This window comes from Podarcis erhardii, assembly GCF_964252035.2.
Source record: "Podarcis erhardii genome assembly, chromosome: 1".
Classification (NCBI taxonomy): domain Eukaryota; kingdom Metazoa; phylum Chordata; class Lepidosauria; order Squamata; family Lacertidae; genus Podarcis; species Podarcis erhardii.
Genome location: NC_138497.1, coordinates 10749872 through 10770641, shown reverse-complemented (window position 1 = coordinate 10770641; position 20770 = coordinate 10749872). Strand labels below are relative to the sequence as shown.

Genomic DNA, 20770 nt, shown 5'->3' with positions numbered 1-20770 from the left:
CAGGAGGATGGATAAGTAAAACACTGAAAGTGCCTGTAAATTTTGCCTTGTATCCCAGGTTCTACAAATGCTAGAAACAGATTCCTAAACAAAAATGAAAAGCTAGGCATCTGGGAATTATGGTTCACTGGGTGGGAGCCGACCCCTTACCCTCCCCACACATGGATGTCCGTGTCAGAGGGCACCGACTGCAACAGAGAAGGCACTGTCTTGGTTATAATGCTGTGCAGAGATTTGCAAGGTAGCCTCACTTCTGGAAAGAGGCATAGAGAGCATGGCTGCGTACCCACCTTGATGCACATTTAAAGCACATTTCCTCCACAACAAAGGATCCTGGGAACTCTAGTTTGTTAAAGGTGTCGGGAATTGCAGCTCTGTGAGGGGTAAACTACAGCTCCTAGTATTATTTTGGTGATGCAATGCACTTTAAACGTGTGGTGTGGATGGGACCCAAGTTGCAGGGATGCGGGTGGCTTGGGCTTGCTGGGCTTGAGTCTCTTGGGCTTGCTGATCAGAAGGTTGGTGGTTCTAAACCCCGCAATGGGGTGAGCTCCCATTGCTCTATCCCAGCTCCTGCCAACCTAGCAATGTGAAAGCAGGCCAGTGCAAGTAGATAAATAGGTAGCGCTGTGACGGGAAGGTAAACGGCGTCTCTGTACACTCTGGTTTCCGTCATGGTCCTCTGTTGCGCCAGAAGTGGTTTAGTCATGCTGGCCCCATGACCTGGAAAGCTGCCTGTGGACAAACGATGGCTCCCTTGGCCTGAAAGTGAGATGAGCGCCACAACCCCATAGTCGCCTTTGACTGGACTTAATCGTCCAGGGGTCCTTTACCTTTTACCTTTACTTAACAGGCAATCGAAACAAAATAAAAAAAATCCTTTCAGTAGCACCTTCGAGACCAACTACCGTATTTTTCGCACCATAGGATGCACTTTTTCCCCTTCAAAAATGAAGGGGGAATGTGTGTGCATCCTATGGAGCGAAGACGGGATAGCCCCGCAACCTTCTGCTGGCTGGAGAGGTGACACGCGGCTATGGCAGGAGCCTCTATAGCCGCGCGCCACCTCTCCAGCTGGGAGAGCGCGTGCAGAGCTAAAAAAGCCCCGCTTACCCTCTCCCAGCTGGAGAGGTGACAAGCAGCTATTGCAGCAGCCTCCTTAGCCGCGCGCCATCTCTCCAGCTGGGAGAGCGCGCGCGGGGCTAAAGAAGCCCCCAGCGACCCTCTCCCGGCTGGAGAGGTGACATGCGGCTTTGGCAGGAGCCTCTATAGCCGCGTGCCTTTGCGCTGATCCCCGACCTGCTCTTTGGGGCTGGTGGTGGGCTTCCCCCCGCCAGCCCCAAAGAGCAGGTCGAAAGGAACCTGAAGCCTGGAGAGTGAGAGGGGTCGGTGCGCACCGACCCCTCTCGCTCTCCAGGCTTCTAAGGTAGCCGCCTGAAGGCGTCTGAATGCCCCTTAAACGGCACCTTGTTTTAGAGGGGGAAAACAAGAGGGGGGAAATTCTCCCCCTCTCTGCGCAGCGCCTCCTGCCGCTTCGCTGAAGGGGCGCTGGGCAGAGAGGGAGAGAATTTTTTTTTCTTGTTCTCGCCCCTGTAAAACAAGGTGCGTCCTATTGTCCGGTGCGTCCTATGGTGCGAAAAATACGGTAAGTTTGTTATTGGTATGAGTTTTCGTGTGCATGCACACTTCTTCACGAAACCTCATACCGATAACAAACTTCATTGGTCTCTAAGGACGCGGGTGGCGCTGTGGGTTAAACTACAGAGCCTAGGACTTGCCGATCAAAAGGTCGGCAGTTCAAATCCCCGTTGCTCGGTCCCTGCTCCTGCCAACCTAGCAGTTCAAAAGCACGTCAAAGTGCAAGTAGATAAATAGGTACCGCTCCGGCGGGAAGGTAAACGGCGTTTCCGTGTGCTGCTCTGGTTCGCCAGAAGCGGCTTAGTCATGCTGGCCACATGACCTGGAAGCTGTACGCCGGCTCCCTCGGCCAATAAAGCGAGATGAGCGCCGCAACCCCAGAGTCGACCACGACTGGACCTAATGGTCAGGGGTCCCTTTGCCTTTACCTTTAAGGTGCTGCTGGAAGGAATATTTTTTTTTTGTTTCGACTACGACAGACCAACACAGCTACCTACTAACTTAACAGGCAATGTTGATTATTCTGGGTTTTCTTCCCTGCTCTCTCCTTGATCTTAGTAAGTTATAAATTATAATGTATCCGGGTTGAAAGCAAGGAACATGGTTATACTATTACAAGTACAACTAATGGTACAATCCTAGGTATGAATACTCAGAAGGAAGTCCTAGCACGTGTAAGGAGACTTCCTCCTCCTAAATAAGCATGCAAAGGATTGCAGCCTAAGTCAATCACCGAAATTGCTCGTCAGTTCAAACAGCTGACTCAGCAGGCAGGGGGATTGGTACCATCCAGCAATCAATTTTTATCTATCTAGGGCATTTGATGCCATTTAAATAATCACTGCAGCTGCTCCCGCACCACAATTCATTTTCGGCACGGTTATATTACTCTATTCCATTCTACAACTACTCCAGGGCTTAATAGTTTTCTACAAAAGCACAGATCCTCCCATCATGTGATTCATTAAAAAGGACTTTTTTATGACTAAAGGACAGATGAATGGACCCTTTGTGTCAGGCGATTTTAATAAGGCTGGAAATGACCTTGGATTTATCTTGCCCTAGTTGTTTTCGCGATGTAACCGACCTAAAACAAATACATTCCGTCTCAGCTTCATGCAGCTCTCCCTGTGCTCCAGCTCAGGATCAGAGGCAAAGCACAACAGATCAGGCTGTGCACCTGTCCATTTAAAAAGCGAAATTAAGGAAAGATGGCATTCTTCTCCTTCCCTTGGAGCTGGACCTCAGTGTCCGGGCTGGACGAAGGAGCTGGAGGCGCTCCTTCGGGTATAAAGGGCCGAGGACGTTCAGGGGTTTTCCATACTGACAGCGGCGTAGCGTGGGTTGTCAGCACCTGGGGCAAGGCAAGTAATTTGCGCCCCTAACCCCTAACCTGCCACCACTGCCAGCTTCTTCTTGGTGCTGCCTGGGCTGGGGTATTTACGGTAAGGTAGCCACGGCGGCGGCGGCGGGTCTGTGTCAGGTGATCTGAGGCGAGTTGCCGCTGGCGCTGCCGCCCAAACGACGCCGCTTGCCCGGAGGAGGAGGAGGGCAGAGAGGCGAGGAAAATGCAACATGGCCCAGCAGCTGCTGCTGCAGCAGCAGCAGCGGTGGCGGCGGGGCTGTGAGGAGGGGCTGCCTGGCGCGCCCTCCGTGGCCCTGACGCGCGGGGACCGCGGCGAGCGCTGAGAGCCGCTGCCTGCTGGACGCCTTCAGCCCTGAAACGCACACAGCTCGTCAGTTCCACGAGACATGGGGCTCTGCTACAGCCTGCGCCCGAGGCTCTTCGGAGACTCCGGAGGCGGCGAGAGTGGCCCCCCCCAGATGTTGCGCCCAGCCCCCCCTGCACCCCCCACGCTACGCCACTGCATATTGAGCTATCCCAGCTTATACAGTAGCTGCACAAAGTCTAGCTTTTATTGAGTGTTTATTCTGATTTGTTTTGGGGGAAGTTATAGGGCAATGAGTAGTCATCCTTTTTTGATTGCAAGGTGTTTACAGGGTATTCCCATTATTCATTAGTTCATCTCACGCATTTCAATGCATCAAACCATCACTTTCCAAATAACAAGAACACCTTTTTTTAAAAAAAAATACAGCGGTACCTCGGGTTACATACGCTTCAGGTTACGTATGCTTCAGGTTACAGACTCCGCTAACCCAGAAATAGTACCTTGGGTTAAGAACTTTGCTTCAGGGTGAGAAAATCGTGCTCCGGCGGCACGGCGGCAGCGGGAGGTCCCATTAGCTAAAGTGGTGCTTCAGGTTAAGGACAGTTTCAGGTTAAGAACGGACCTCCGGAACGAATTAAGTACTTAACCTGAGGTACCACTGTAGGTGTGTTAGGGCACCAAAGTGGCTCAATTTCCATTTAACTGCACCAACCTACAGTTCTGATATGCATAGGAATCCCTCTGGCTAAATATTGACATTCTGGAAGTTCCTAAAGCCATCACTGCTGCTAAACTGAATTTGGGACTTTTTCCTGTATCGTGTGGGCTTCTAGCACTGCATAACCCTTCCCCACTAAGGAGGCGAGAGAAGAAGGCCACAGAACAACATGCATCCTAATCTGCCGCACGAAGATTTGCAATTATGCCCTCTAAGAACTGACGGAATGGAAGTAATGTTTTGTGATCTTGTTATTTCTGGAGCCGGGCCAATCTGACAACACCGCAAGATCAACAGTGTGATGTAACCTCAACTAAAAAATAAAATAAAATAAAATTATTCCGCTTTTTCACCTAGGGGCACCCACCTTTGAAAACAATGATTTGATTTCAACTTTTCCAACACGCGTTTCGTTTTCTGCTGCTGTGTTGTCATTCCCCCTTCTGGGATGGAGAATAGTAGTGCCTGCTTCGCTAGCTAACTTCTCTCAATGCCTGTCAGAATTGGCACCCGATCATGAGAATTAAATAGGTTAAGAAGGGGGAATTACGCACTGGCAATAGTGTGCAAATTGGATCAGTAAATCCTGCACAGGCTTGCTCACACCTGCTGCCCCCCTCCCACCTCACCCCCCCTCCTCTGGCACGCCAAGGCTTAGTAGCCATAGGAACAGGAGGGAGGAAGGTGTTTGGTGGACGGCTTATCAGTCTCCACAATCCCGCAGCCACTCACTCCCATGGAGAACTCTTGCAGGACAGCAAAAATCCAACAGCTTGGATTCGAAGGCCCCCCCTGCACCCTTAGGGCTAAAATTCCCAGAGTTCCCTGGGAAGAGGGATTATCCAGCTAGAGCATAGCTGTCAACTTACAGATTTGAAAATAAGGGACCAGCAGCCTCAAAAATAAGGGATTAGCAGCCAAAATAAGGGATTTTCAGAGCACAGGTATGTTCAACTTCTGAGCCCCTCTGAGCCAAAGGCAGAAAGCCCAGCCAGCAGCCAAACGAAGCCTCAAGCAGTGGTTCCCACAGCGCAGCAACCTGGCAAAGGGGATGCGGCAAGGGAAACTACCGTCCCCTCTCCGCTGGGAAGCGCTGAGCAAAGGCGAGTCCCCAGGCAATGCGGCTGATTTGATGGGCACAAGGCATGCAAGCTCCACCCCCCAGTCGTTCTTAGACTCCTTATTGGGTGAGCAACACAGTCAAGCAACACAGTTGGAGCCTCCCTCCTCCCTGGGAGAGGAGCTGCTTCCTTTGAAACCTGGGAAATTTAAGGGACATCATCAATAAGGGACAGCAGCGGGTCACGGCGCTGGGATAAGGGACTTTCCCACCAAATAAGGGACGGTTGACCGCTATGAGCTAGAGGGTGGGGAAAGACTCTTACCTGGGACTCTAGAGAGCCCCTGCCACTCAGCGTAGACTAGGAGTGGGGAACCGTTGTCCCTCCAGCTGCTGAACTACAATTCCCATCAGCCCAAGCCTGGGCAATGGCAAAGGGAGATGGGAGCTGTAGTTCAGCAACATCGGGAGTTGGGTTTCCAGATTTTTTTCAGTGAATCCGGGGACACTTTAAAAAAACAACAACTGAGTAGCAACAGGGAGTCAGTAGTGGGGATGGTGAGGCAAAAGACCCTGGGCCCAAGCACACACGCATATTGTATAAAGGTGCAAGGCCCTTCTTTTGCACCCTGTGAAACATTAATGTGCAGAGTTTTTAAAAAACTGGGCAACGGCACACCACCCGTCCGTGACTCCTGAGCCTTCCCCAAACTCCTGCCCCCTTCTCCCTTTGTTTTGACAGATCGGGGGGGGGGCCTCGGGAGTCGCGGGCGGGTGGCTGTTGCTGAGGAGGGGTGCAAGGCACACAGTTTCTCTGCCAAGCAAGGTGCAAAGCCCTTCTTTCGCACCCTGTGAAACATAAATGCGCAGAGGTTTTTTTAAAAAACTGGGCAACGGCTGGCCGCCCGCGACTCCCGAGCCTCCCCCGATCAGCCAAAACAAAGGGGGCAGGAGATCTGTACCACCAGATGTCCCCAGTTTCCCTTTGGCAGTGGTGGCGGCAGCGGCAGTCAGCAGCCCGGAGCCAGCCTGGTTGCGCAGTTGGCTCTGGCTGGCTTCAGGAGCTGCTCGCTGCCATGGCGCCCGCCATTTTTCCTCTCCAGAAGTCCCCATATATGATGTGTTGCATGTTTCTTGGGGACAGATTTGCAAATCTGGGGACTGGCCCCGGAAACCGGGGATATCTGGTAACCCTAATCTTGAGGGCCAATGGGTCCCCACACCTGGCACAGACATTAGTGATCTGGACAAGCCAGCGGTCTGGTTCAACATAAGGCAGCTTTCTGGGTATGCTTCTGTTCCATCTAGCCTGAGAAGCAAGGCTGAGAGACCCAGGCCCTGCCATGCAAGGGAAAGTGTAATGTCTGCTTTGCTCCACCCACTTTTGCTGCTGGCCCCACCCACCGACGGCATGCAGCCCCAGAAGGCCTAGAATCGCAGAGTCGGATGGGCCCACGAGAGTCGTCTAGTTCAGCCCCCTGCAATGCAGGAACGTTTTGCAGAACGCAGGGCTCGAACCCACAACCCTGAGAGTCGGCATCTCATGCTCTACCGACTGAACTATCAGGCATGAGAGAATGCAGCCCGAAACCAAGAAAGGTTCCTCACCACCACCCCATGCTGGAAGCCAAAAAAAATTGGGGTGAAAGAATGAAAAGGCTCGTTGAGAAGCGCTGAGGGGAGAAGGCACTTCCACGGGTGCAGCAGGGGGAAATGAAGGTTCCCAGGAGGTAGTGCATTAGACTCTCCATTTCAGGGACATGGGTTCGAGTCCTGCCCTCTGGGCAAAAAAGATTCCTACATTCCAGGAGGTTGGATTACATGACCCAAGTGGTCCCTTCAAACTGTACGATGCTATGATTCTATATAATCTAGAGCAGCGGGGAGAAGCCTCAAGCCTTCTCAGCTTCTCTATGGACTTTGGACTACAGTGGTACCTCAGGTTAAGTACTTAATTCGTTCCGGAGGTCCATTCTTAACCTGAAACTGTTCTTAACCTGAAGCACCACTTTAGTTAATGGGGCCTCCTGCTGCCGCCGCACCACCAAAGCATGATTTCTGTTCTCATCCTGAAGCAAAGTTCTTAACCTGAAGCACTATTTATGGGTTAGCGGAGTCTGTAACCTGAAGCGTATGTAACCTGAGGTACCACTGTATTCTCAAGCCTCCACAACTCTCCTTGCCACCTTCCTCGACTGTTCTTGCCTGGCTGATATAGGAACATAGGAAACTGGCTTATGAGCCAGACCATTAGCCCATCTAGCTCAGTGTTGCCTACACTGACCGGAAGCAGCTCTCCAGAGTTCTAGGCAGCAATCTTTCCCAGCCCTACCTGGAGATGCTGGAAGTTGAACCTGAGACCTTCTGCGTGGAAAGCAGATGCCCTTGCCCTATGTCTTTGAACTGTGATAATGCCTCTTGTTTGCAGAGATGGAAGATTGCGGGAGAGGGGAGATGCAGAAACTAACATGCTGTGCAAATGTCAAATTTGCACCCATTGCTATGCCCACTTGTGCCTCGGGCCCTGCCCGCCCTCTGGCAAGCGGCCCCCAGAAAGTTTCTCAGGAGGCAGTTACAAATAGGTAGCCGTGTTGGTCTGCCATAGTCAAAACAAAATTTAAAAAATCCTTCCAGTAGCACCTTAAAGACCAACTAAGTTAGTTCTAGGTATGAGCTTTCGTGTGCATGCACACTTCTTCAGATACACTGAAACAGAAGTCCCCAGACCCTTCTATATAGTGAGAAGGTGGGGAGGGGTATTACTCAGAAGGGTGGTGGGAATGGGTGATTGGCAGATAGCTGTGATGAGCCTGTTGACGACTCTTAACCACTGCAATAGGTCTTACAGGAAAAAGCAAGGGGTGAGAAGGTGAAAAATGGCTTTGTCATGTATAATGAGATAAGAATCCAATGTCTTTGTTCAGACCAGGTCTCTCCATGGTTTTAAGTTTGGTAATAAGTTGCAATTCAGCAGCTTCTCTTTCCAGTCTATTTCTGAAATTCCTTTGTAATAGAACAGCTACTTTGAGATCTTGTATAGAATGTCCTGGGAGATTGAAGTGTTCTCCTACTGGTTTCTCTGTCTTGTGATTCCTGATGTCAGATTTATGTCCGTTTATCCTTTGGCGTAAGGTTTGGCCTGTTTGTCCAATATAGAGAGCTGAAGGACACTGTTGGCATTTGATGGCATACACAATGTTAGAGGATGAGCAATTAAATAGTCCCGAGATGGTATGTGTGATGTTGTTGGGGCCAGTAATGGTGTTGTCCGGGTGTATGTGGCAGCAAAGTTGGCATCTGGGTTTATTGCAGGCTCTGGTGCCAGTGTCTGTGTTAAGTCTGGTAGTAGTATTATTGTGGGTTAAGAGTTGTTTAAGATTGGGTGGCTGTCTGTAGGCAATGAAAGGTCTTCCTCTCAGGAGGCAATGAGGCCCTCGAAGTGAGAGCAAATCCGTGCTCTATTGGAGACTCTGCCTCATTCACTTAGGAGTAGCCATCGCTGGGGAAGTCAAACTGTGTTGTGTGCCCACTTTAGCCACAAGTTCACATGATGAGAATCCCACCCTCCAGCAAATCCTTTCACCTAGAAACCTAGCCTGCCAGGGTTGCAAGTGAAGCACCTACTTTTCTACCTGCAGGGATTTTCCATTGCTGCGTTGATTTGTAAGAGGACGAGGCCACAGAATCAGCTCCGTACGGTATTTTTTTGCATTCTTCAAGCTGGTTGCATAGCAGCCCAGGAGAATTCAGAAACATGCTGTGACTCACTATGGAATTTGTTACCTGTTTCCCCATCCCTGAGTCTTATCTCTCTATTTCTGTTGAAAGAGGAGGGTGCGGTGCTCTTTGTTGGCAAAGGAGCCACACCTGAAACTATTTCCCTTTCTTGAAAAGGAAAGGAGAATCTGGTATTTAAACAACGGCGGAGCGGTTACACCAGAGCAAACAGGTTCAGGGATTGCTGTTATTTGTGCAAGGATTTGAGCTATCATCTTGGCCAAAGAATTTGATGTTTGGCCTTGGCTTAGATGAACATGAGTGTGTCGGATGTTTTAAGTGTTTAAAGAAAATCAATGCCAGAGAGAATAAAAAGCGGCCTACTCCCGCCCTTTCAAAAACAGATGGATCATCAAACTCTGTCAATCAACAATATTGTAATAAAAACCCATGGATAAAGTACATTGGTCCTTCATGGTATTCCACAAGCAGTAGAACATTATCTGATGTCTCAGATTTTTCTCAGGATGCCAATCAAGGCTTAAAATACAAGTGCTAGATGGGCAAAGTGTGGTTCAGTGGTTAGGACATTGGACTAAGACTTTGGGAGGTAAAGGTAAAGGTACCCCTGATTGTTAGGTCCAGTCGCGGATGACTCTGGAGTTGTGGTACTCATCTCGCTCTATAGGCCGAGGGAGTCAGCGTTTGTCCGCAGACAGCTTCCGGGTCATGTGGCCAGCATGATTAAGCCGCTTCTGGCGACCCAGAGCAGTGCACGGAAACGCCGTTTATTTTTCTGCCGGAGCGGTACCTATTTATCTACAGTGGTGCCTCGCAAGACGAAAATAATTCGTTCCACGAGTCTCTTCGTCTTGCGGTTTTTTCGTCTTGCAAAGCACCCCTATTAGTGGCTTAGCGGATTAGCGCTATTAGCGGCTATTAGCAGCTTAGCGGCTTAGCGGCTATTAGCGGCTTAGAAAAAGGGGGGAAAGGGGAAAAACTCGCAAGACTCACAAGACGTTTTCGTCTTGCGAAGCAAGCCCATAGGGAAATTCGTCTTGCGAAGCGCCTCGAAAAACGGAAAACCCTTTCGTCTAGCAGGTTTTTCGTCTTGCAAGGCATTCGTCTTGCGGGGCACCACTGTACATGCACTTTGACGTGCTTTCGAACTGCTAGGTGGGCAAGAGCAGGGACCGAGCAACGGGAGCTCACCCCGTCACGGGGATTCGAACCATCGACCTTCTGATCAGCAGGTCCTAGGCTCTGTGGTTTAGACCACAGCGCCACCCATGTCCTAAGACTTTGGGAGACCAGGGTTCAAATCCCCACTCAGGCACAAAGCTTGCTGGGGAGACCTTGGACCAGCCAGTCTCTAAGCCTAGCCCTACCTCACACGGCTTTTGTTAGGATAAAATGGGAGGGAAAGAGCCGCATATGCCACCTTGGAGGAAAAGTAGGATACAAACATAATAATAAATACAGTCATACCTTGGTTTTCAAACAGCTTAGGTCCCGAAAGTTTTGGCTCCCGAACGCCGCAAACCCAGAAGTGACTGTTCCGGTTTGCGAACTATTTTTGGAAGCCGAACGTCCGACGGGGGTTTGGCTTCCTGCAGCCAATCAGAAGCCGTGATTTGGTGTCTGAATGTTTTGGAAGTTAAACACACTTCCAGAAGGAATTTCGTTTGACTTTCAAGGTACAACTGTAGTCTGAAATGCTTCCTAACGGAAATGCTCTTTGGATTAAGGGGAGCGAGGCTGCAGGTTCGATCTCTGTAAGGGACAGCTGCAAATTCCTTCATTGCAGGGGGTTGGCCCACATGATCCTTAATGTCCCTTCCAACCCTATATTCTATGAGATATCTATCTATGTGTGTAGCCACTGTCCATCATAGTTCTGGATTATGCAGCCTAGCGAACTAATGATATAAAACAGTTTCATCTGTTCATACAACTTTGGGAAGAAATGGTTATTGTTGCTCAGTTAATGTTCAATAATAATAATAATAAAATTTTATTTATATCCCGCCCTCCACAGCCGAAGCCAGGCTCAGAGCGGCTAACAACAGTAAAATGATACAACATTATAAAATCATTTCATTATAAAATTAATTCAAATCTGATTAGTGCCAACCATTGGGCTAGAGTTCTGTGAGGATTATCAAAGGAGGGGGTCAGGCTGTGACCTGCCTGGCCGAAGGACTGGTGGAACAGCTCTGTCTTGCAGGCCCTGCGGAAAGCTGTCAAGTCCCGCAGGGCCCTAGTCTCTTGTGACAGAGCGTTCCACCAGGTTGGGGCCACGGCCAAAAAAGCCCTGGCTCTGGTTGAGGCCAGCCTAACCTCCCTGTGGCCCGGGACCTCCAAGATGTTTTTGTTTGAAGACCGTAAGTTCCTCTGTGGGACATACCAGGAGAGGCGGCCCCGTATGTATGAGGGTCCTAGGCCGCATAGGGCTTTAAAGGTTAAAACCAGCACCTTAAACCTGATCCTGTACTCCACCGCGAGCCAGTGCAGCTGGTATATATACACGCGCATGAAGCTTCAGCTTCAACCCAGCTCCCATCCCAAGCCCCATGGGTAGGATCGGCACAGATGTGCATAGACCCTGGTCTTTTCCGTTTTGGGGGACCTCTTCCCGCCACCATTGCTGCAGGGAAGAAATCCGAGACACACAGTTCCCAGGACCGCTCTTTGCATCTTGTTGGCTCTACCCGAGAATCCCAAGGCTGGGACAACACTAAGGTTCTGCAACTTCAGAATTAAATCACAAACATTCCAGCGCATCAAAATTTCCACTGCCTTTTTCTGAGCCAAACATGAGGCATGCCCCTCCAGGCAAAAAGGGTGCTGGGGGTTTTCGTTCCAATAAGGTAAAAGAGAGAGAGAGCGAGAAAGAGTGTTTGGGAAGATGGGTTGGCAGACAAGAGCTTGTTTTGATTGGTAGCAAGGAGCAACAGTGACTGAGGTTTCAACACGGCCTGAGCAAAGCCGTTCCCTTGACAGTGGCTTACAGCAACAATGGAATCTTGCAAAGGAAAACATTAAGGAGCAGCGATAAAATCTGGTCCTCCAAAATTCAACAGTCATGAGCTCTGGGAGACCTCTGTGTTTTACAAGCATGCTTGAAAAATCTCTCAAGCAATTGTTACCGGAGCTGGCGGGCCAAGGGGAATGAAACCAAGCAGATGTCTATGTTAGCATTGCCAGCTGACCATCAATAACGCCCTGGACAGCTCTTGGATTTTTAACAGCCGCCTGATCTATTATTACCTTTGTTGTGCAGATGGATGGCTCAGGATGAGACATAAAATCATAGAATTGCAGAGTTGGAAGGGACCCTGTGGATCATCTAGCCCAACCCCTTGCAATGCAAGAATATGCTGCTGCCCCATATGGGTATCGAACTTGCAACCTTGGTATTATCAGCATCACACTCTAACCAACTGAGCTATACCAACATTCAACGGTTGTGTCAAAAGGGCCAACCCAGTGAATTCAGTGAGATTCTGAACCAGGGACTTTTCTACTCATGGTTCGTTCACTCAAGTACTGAATTACGCTGATTCTACGAGTCAAGTTTTTACGTATCCTCTTTTGATTCCACCCTTCCCTCAAGAAGCCCAGGGCAGTGTGACTGGTTCTTTACCCCCTTCTCACTCATACACACTTTAGCCTCACAACAACCCTGTCAAGTAGGCCAGGCTGAAAGAATGTGCCTAATCCAAAATCACACCAGTTTGAAATTGGCTCTGCTCTTAGTCCTAATGGCACTCTAAAGAGATTTCAAAGGGATTTGTTTTGTATTTTTTAAAAAACACAGATATTCTCTACGGAGGGGGAAATGCCCCATAGAAACATTCCCTGAAAGATGATAAATGAAGGGTCTGAAACAGTAAGTATCTGGATTGCATAGGAAGATGCCTTATAACTAACCAGGCTGCGTATAAACTGTGCCTTTCAAGCACATTCAATGTGCATTATTTCCCTCGAAGAATTCTGGGAACTGTAGCTGGCTCATCATAGAGTTACAATTCCCAGCAATCCTTAAACTACAGTCCCCAGAATTCTTTGAGGGAAATAAAAGGTAAAGGTAAAGGGATCCCTGACCATTAGGTCCAGTCGTGATTGACTCTGGGGTTGCGGCGCTCATCTCGCTTTATTGGCCGAGGGAGCCGGCGTACAGCTTCCGGGTCATGTGGCCAGCATGACTAAGCCGCTTCTGGCGAACCAGAGCAGCGCACTGAAACGCCGTTTACCTTCCCGCTGGAGCAGTACCTATTTATCTACTTGCACTTTGACATGCTTTCGAACTGCTAGGTTGGCAGGATTTGAGGGAAATAATGTGCTTCAAATGCACTGAAAAGGTACAGTGTCCGCACATCCTTGGCCTTATTGTCCTATCTAGCTCTGAACTGTCTACACAGACTGGCAGCAACCTCTGCAGAACTCATGACAAGGATCTCTCACAGTCCTACTTGGTGTTGCCAGGATTGAACCTGGAACCACCTTCACACAAAGCAGGTTTCTCAGCCACTGAGCTATGGCCCCTGATATCAGATTCAGTGGAACAGAAGCAAGAAATTTCTGCTCGTGTGATTTCTGGAGGTACCTGGCTGGCTCCTGAACGAAGCAGGGTGCTTGCAGGAGACGGACCACCAGCCCGATCCAACAGAGATGCTCTTGTGTCCTGATGAAACTACGGCTACAGATCTTCCCCTTGCCAAACCTCACACAGAAGAAAATAAAAAAATTCCTTCCAGTAGCACCTTAAAGACCAACTGAGTTAGTTCTAGGTATGAGCTTTCGTGTGCATGCACACTTCTTCAGATACACTGAAACAGAAGTCACCGGACCTTTCTATATAGTGAGAAGGTGGGGAGGGGTATTACTCAGAAGGGTGGTGGGAATGGGTGATTGGCAGATAGCTGCGATGAGCCTGTTGACGACTCTTAACGACTGCAATAGGTCTAACAGGAAAAAGCAAGGGGTGAGAAGGTGAAAAATTACATGACAAAGCCATTTTTCACCTTCTCACCCCTTGCTTTTTCTGTTAGACCTATTGCAGTCGTTAAGAGTCGTCAACAGGCTCATCGCAGCTATCTGCCAATCACCCATTCCCACCACCCTTCTGAGTAATACCCCTCCCCACCTTCTCACTATATAGAAAGGTCCGGTGACTTCTGTTTCAGTGTATCTGAAGAAGTGTGCATGCACACGAAAGCTCATACCTAGAACTAACTCAGTTGGTCTTTAAGGTGCTACTGGAAGGAATTTTTTTATTTTGTTTTGACCATGGCAGACCAACACGGCTACCTATCTGTAACTCACACAGAAGAACTTACCTTGCAGTGAATACTGGAGATCGTCGAAGTCTGTGGAAGACTGCTCTGTGTCACCTGGCGGTATCTGAGGAGATTCCATTTTCTCAAGCCCTGGGATCACTGCGCATTCCGGTTGCCAAACTGGGGGGAAATTTGGGGAAGAGGGGGGAAACAGAAAAGAAAGTTAGTAGACAGGCACATCAGGATTTCACCTTCCGAAAAGACAGCTTGTGAAGACAGCTTGTGCAGCCTTAACACACACGCTTGCTTCTGTTTTTCAAGATTTTCTCAGATTATCTGGATCAAGGCTACGCCTTCTTTTTGAATCGTAAAACAGCTAAAGCTATTCTTCTGGGTCCTATTCATTTCTAACAGCTGGCTAACCTCCAGGTCTGGAAATCCCATTGCTGGAATATGCAGGAAACAGATCTGGATTCAAAGATTTGCGGTGTTGATTTGCAAGGGATGCGAAAGATTTGAAAGGTTGATGGTGTCTCCTGGGTAATTTGGGGCCGTCTATCGTGTCTACCCTCAGGGGTGCTGCTTTTCTTCTGCATCTCTCCCCCCCCCCCAACCACCGCCCCTCATTAAATCTTTCGCTTTGCAAAGTTCTTTTCTTGCTCAGCAATTATTGTAGCGGGTTGGAAGCAAAAGTCGCTGAGCCCACAGAAGATTAAAATGCAACTAAGAAAGTGATGTTGCCTGACACACCAAGCACCATTGTTCTGGCTCTATCTGTATCTTAGCTACCACAGTGTACCCCTGCAAGTTCCAAATGCAACAGAGTTTATTTTTTCAGCCCTGAACCATGACCACCCTTTCTTCTGCAAAGGCACCCTCATCAATCGTGCGCAACCTTGGTGTCTTCCAAACGTATGTGTAAGGTTCGTGCACATGACTGCAATAGGTCTGCTCAGCTAGATGATGAAATTTTATATGTTGTGCATATATGTACACACACAAGCACACACACTGGGGGAAAAGTGATCGAGAGCCAAAGAAATCCGACCTTCACCCAACACACACAAAAGATAATAAATTTACAGTCCTCCCTATTGTGGGAGATGCCCAGCTCACAGTGTGTGTGTTTTTATAAGTGATTGCTTCAGATCTAAATTCCTGGTGCCTTGAGAAATGTACCACTTTGCTTCCATTTACTCAGTCCCATGATAGGCTTAGAGGGAAGCAGGTGGTGCTTTTGGTTAAACTACAGAGCCTAGGGCTTGCCGATCAGAAGGTCGGCGGTTCGAATCCCCGCGACGGGGTGAGCTCCCGTTGCTTGGTCCCTGCTCCTCCCTGCTCCCGTTGCTCGGTCCCTGCTCCTGCCGACCTAGCAGTTCGAAAGCACGTCAAAGTGCAAGTAGATAAATAGGTACCGCTCCGGCGAGAAGTTAAACAGCGTTTCTGTGTGCTGCTCTGGTTCGCCAGAAGTGGCTTAATCATGCTGGCCACATGACCCGGAAGCTGTACGCTGGCTCCCTCGGCCAGTTAAGCAAGATGAGCACCACAACCCCAGAGTCATCTGCGACTGGACCTAATGGTCAGGGGTACCTTTACCTGTATGATAGGCTTTAAAAATGCCTTCAGACAGAAACATGATTTCGTCCACTTCTGACCATAAGTCATAAGTTTAGCAGCGGAACGGTCTCCCTCGGGAGGTTGCGGACTCTCCTTCCTTGGAGGTTTTTAAGCAGAGTTTGGATGGCTATCCGCCCTGAGTGCTTTAGCTGAGATCCCTGCATTGCAGGGGGTTAGACTAGATGACCCTTGGGGTCCCTTCCAGCTCTACAATGCTATGATTTTAAAAAGCAGCAGAACAATCCACAGTTGACTGACAGGACTCCTTGCTTCAGGATGCTCTAATGTAAAAATGAAGAGACAGGAGGAATACGCGGTAGGCAGACCTGTCAGTGGAAACATAGCTTGGTGCAGGCAAAGGACAAACCTCTAGCACACTTGTAATGGTTCTAGGGGTTGCTCGTGCGTAAGTCGTCGCCACACCTGGCTGGGTTACCTGGGTGAACCCTTTCTGTCAGGATAGCCACCCATCCATGGCTGTTTCAATCGCTGGCAGAATCCGTCAGTGGGCATTTCTTGAACTTCTTCCAGCAAAGAAGTTCTTTGACGGCTAGTCTCCTCCTACTCTCCCTGCGCAGAAGTCTTCTGCGCAGGGAGGGAGTGGGCAGCGGAGTACCCGTGCTCTCCCCGCTGGTTTCTGGCGAAGAGTCCTGGAGCCTCCTCTCCGATTCCCCCATCTGCCCCCCTTCTCCACTGGTGCTACGCTGATTTCCTTCCCCAGCAGATGGGCTGCCTCTCTCCCTACTGGGACGCTCTCCGGCATCCCTCCGGAGCCCTCCCTCCTCCTCTGGCTCCCATGGCAGTTCCCTGACATCACTCTGCATTCAAGGAACAGAGGCTGAGAGATGGTGAAATGAAACAGCCTGGCTGGAATGTAATACTGGGGTCGTGGTGGGCACCTTGCAGATGCAGTCCCTTGGTCTAATTTAATGTCGTCCTCAGTCTAATTTGAAAAGCCTTCTGCAAGCGGTCAGTTCACATCTCTGGCCAGAGCAACCAGACTCTCCCCGGGCAGGCAAAGGCAGAGAGGAAAGAAGGTGGAAGAGAGAGCAATGGCCTTATTTGCTCTGGTGCTGGATCCGCCATGAACGTCTTCCACACCCCCAATCAGCCCTCAAGAGATAAGCCCTGAAGGAATGTGGCCCCTGGCAGAAAAAAAAGGTTGTCCAGCCCTGGTTTAGTGTTATGTGTACAAACCTTAGGCTCACATTCTCTCCTCTTCTCCTATCACAACTGAGATGAGGCAATTGAAAGTTTTCACCTAACCAAGGTTACTTTCAGTCGAAACTAGCTTGTTCCCCTACACTATAGTTAGGACTAGCCACAGTTTGTCTGGGTTCAGACGTAAGAACCGTGGCTAGTCCTAACTACAGTGTAGGGGAACAAGGCAGTTTCAAACCATAAGATTATGACCCTGGCTTTCCTCCCTAAACCATAGACTAGCCACGGTTGTCAGTTCTGATGAAACAACTACAGTTAATGGAAAACAATAAAAAGGCATTCCTTATACTAGTGATGGGATGGGGAGCCATCTCAAGGAAGCAGTGTCACAACGAACTGGCAATGTACTAGCCCAAAATTCCTGAAATAAGAGCAACTTAAAACTCAGAGGTTGTGGACTGGAGTGAATTGGCAGCTTCCTTCATGGCTAGACCTATCTATTTGAGCAAAAGGAACATTCCTAGCAATCCACTGTTAAAAATCAGGACAGAAGCAGATTTTGGGAAACTTCCTGGGCAGATGTGGGAGGGCTTTGTAGGACTGGCTTCCAGTTTCATTTTTAATACTGAACAGAGAGCTGGCCTGTTTTATTTTTGGACACACTGGAAGGCGGGAATATCAAGTTGCTGCCAGCAATTCTTACGCAAAACCATTTCCCCCCTATTCAGTTATAAACTTAGGACCAATGTGGGCGCACAGAAGATTGTACTACATAATGATACCTACCTATGAGGGAGAGGGCATGTGTCAGTGTTCTGCTATTATTAATAATAAAAATAAAAATCTGATCCTAAACCTCTGCTGCCTTGCAGGACATTTTCAGAAGAAAAGCCTCAGGAGTAAAAAAATCAATCTGAAGTAAGAGTCCTGAAGATGTTTGGATGGCGCCTTGTACACCTCCTTCCATCAACTCCTGCAGCCAAGCTGGTGCCAAACGTCTTGCTCTGCTTTCCTTTGGACCACATCAGCGAGGTGAAGAGGAGGGTCTTGTCATCTGGGCAGCCCAGGACCTCCATACACACTGCCCAGTCTTGGTGCTGCTAATGCAGCAGTTTAGTCTTCACCCCGGGATGCACACTCCATTGTTTCTCACGACAGATGGATGCCAACAAAACTGGCCATCCTACACCGCAGGGAAGGGACGCGGGTGGCGCTGTGGGTTAAACCGCAGAGCCTAGGACTTGCCAATCAGAAGGTTGGCAGTTCAAATCCCCACAATGGGGTTGCTCGGTCCCTGCTCCTGCCAACCTAGCAGTTCGAAAGCACGTCAAAGTGCAAGTAGATTAATAGGTACCACTCCAGCGGGAAGGTAAACGGTGTTTCTGTGCGCTGCTCTGGTTCGCCAGAAGCGGCTTAGTCATGCTGGACACATGACCCGGAAGCTCCCTCGGCCAATAAAGCGAGATGAGGACCGCAACCCCAGAGTCGGTCACGGCTGAACCTAATGGTCAGGGGTCCCTTTACCTTTACCTTACACCGCAGGGAGAGGCTAGGAGAGCCTGAGACTCCCTGCTCCTGCAGTAGCTTGTGCTATGAGAAGAGAAGAATGCCGTGAAAAACGAAGGCGCCTTGGATGTATCTATGACTTCATGCCTCCTGGAGCTGCGAAGAATCCTTGTGCCACTGAAGCCCTCCCTCCCTGCCAATATGCCAGTGGTGATATCATATCGAGGGCAGGAATAAGCATGCACATGGCTTCCCTGGCAGCCTCTGCTGCAGCTGACAAACATGCCAGAGGCGTTGCCATCACTGTCGATCAAGCCCAGTCCTATCCCTCAGCCCAGGCTGACTGGTTTTAGGGGGGAGTGGTGATCCCAGCATTAACTGTGGAGAGGATGCCTGCCCCCTATTCCTGCCTGAATGGGCAAGTAAATTCTTGAGAGAACGCTTTTTCCATGGTGTATGTCACTGCGGTCTGCAGGAGAGCTTCTCCTTCCAGTCCACAAAATATCAGAAGGCTGCTCCACAGTAACTCTGAGCAGGGCTTTCAGCGTGGTGGCCCCCCACTTTTGTGCAATAGTATCTCTGTCAAGATGCTTCAGGCAGCCACTCCAGAAACATGGAGAGGCATTTGGAGGAAGGCATTTTTTTTAATATCTTGACAAGCTTTTCTAGCTGAATGAAACGGTGGTCATCTTGTACTGCTTTTAAACTTCAGCTGTTGTTTTCATTCTGACCATGAGGACGTACTGGCTCTCTGGAGTTTCACACAAGGGCCAGTTCCCAGTCCTACCCCGAGATGCCAGGGACTGAACCCGGGACTTTTTGCATGCAGAGCACATGCTCTACTATGTGACACAAGCCTTCCTCAACTTGTAACATACCAGGCCAAATTTAGCAGCAAAGCAAGCCTCTAGCCTGGGATTCGTAAAACAGGGATGTGAGATCAAGCTCCGAAACAGGACACAACATAGGAAACACCACTTGCGCAGGATGGGTAGATATTATATTTTTATTCAACCAGAGCCAGGGCTTTTTCAGTCGTGGCCCCGATCTGGTGGAACGCTCTGTCACAAGAGACTAGGGCGCTGCGGGACTTGACATCTTTCCACAGGGCCTGCAAGACAGAGCTGTTCCGCCAGGCCTTTGGCCAAGGCACAGCTGACCCCCTTTCTCCTTCTGTAATCCTCACAGAACTCTAGCCCAATGGTTGCCATTAATTTGACTCTGAATTGATTTTAGAATGTATTTCAATTAACTGATTGTGATTTTATGTAAACTGTGTTATTTTTACTGTTGTTAGCTGCTTCGGCTGGAGAGGGCGGGAAATAAATAAATAAATAAATAAATTATTATTATTATTATTATTATTATTATTATGCTTTCCCTCTTAAGAGGCCGAGGCAACGTAAACGGGTTTTGCCTTTGCCCACTTTATTCTCACAACAACAAACAACCCTGTGAGCAGCGTTAGAAATTCGGATATACAAGGGTTATAGTCGCCAAAACAGAATGCCTAGGGGCAATTTTTGAGCCAGAAGGCTCAAATGTCATGTTTTCCAATACAACTTTTGGGTTCCTGAAATTCATTCTGATTGTGCAGATAAAACACAACAGACAGAATTGTACAGGGTGTGTTGCTACTGTCTGAAAACAGTCAGGATCCGAGGATCCCCAGGCATGCACCTCCAGGTGGTGGAGATGTCCGACGCCCTCCTGGCGAAAGCTCATACCTAGAACTAACTCAGTTGGTCTTTAAGGTGCTACTGGAAGGAATTTTTTTATTTTGTTTTGACTATGGCAGACCAACACGGCTACCTATCTGTAACTGGAACACTGGAAGGACAGATCGTGAAGCTGAGGCTCCAATACTTTGGCCACCTCATGAGAAGAGAAGACTCCCTGGAAAAGACCCTGATGCTGGGAAAGATGGAGGGCACAAGAAGAAGGGGACGACAGAGAACGAGATGGTTGGACAGTGTTCTCGAAGCTACCAGCATGAGTTTGACCAAACTGCGGGAGGCAGTGGAAGACAGGAGTGCCTGGCGTGCTCTGGTCCAGGGGGTCACGAAGAGTCGGACACGACTAAACAACAACTTTACGACTGAGCAGGAACTTGAACCCGTGTCTCCCTTAGTCCTCAACCGATGTGCTCACTATTGCAGCTGGCTGGCCGGCTGTCTTCCTGCGCAAAGTATAATTCCAAGTACCGGCCTGAGGGAGAACTGTGCCTCAAGGACCAAAAGGCTAGAGGAAACACCCATTTAATAATTCGCCATTCACTAAGTTTAAAATGAGAAACCATGGCGGTGACCTTTCTAACAAAACAGAAAAGTTGGGGGCAGGGAGATATATATTTCTGTTGTGATAATCTGAACAAGGTTAGCTGTCCTCCTCGCACAGG

The 20770-nt window shown here is 49.2% G+C and overlaps 1 protein-coding gene across 6 annotated transcripts in view; it reads right to left on the bottom strand.

The window, feature by feature from the left end:
• Window positions 1-20770, bottom strand: part of SYNE2 (spectrin repeat containing nuclear envelope protein 2) — a 250960-nt gene that overhangs the window by 218051 nt on the left and 12139 nt on the right. For 5 of the 6 annotated variants that reach the window (XM_081857037.1, XM_081857038.1, XM_081857039.1 and 2 more), the window contains exon 2: window positions 14149-14268. In XM_081857037.1, coding sequence (XP_081713163.1) covers window positions 14149-14268 — 120 coding nt within the window. Of the gene's footprint in view, window positions 1-14148; window positions 14269-14511; window positions 14667-20770 lie in introns of those variants that run through there. The other variant, XM_081857041.1, reaches the window with a different exon arrangement.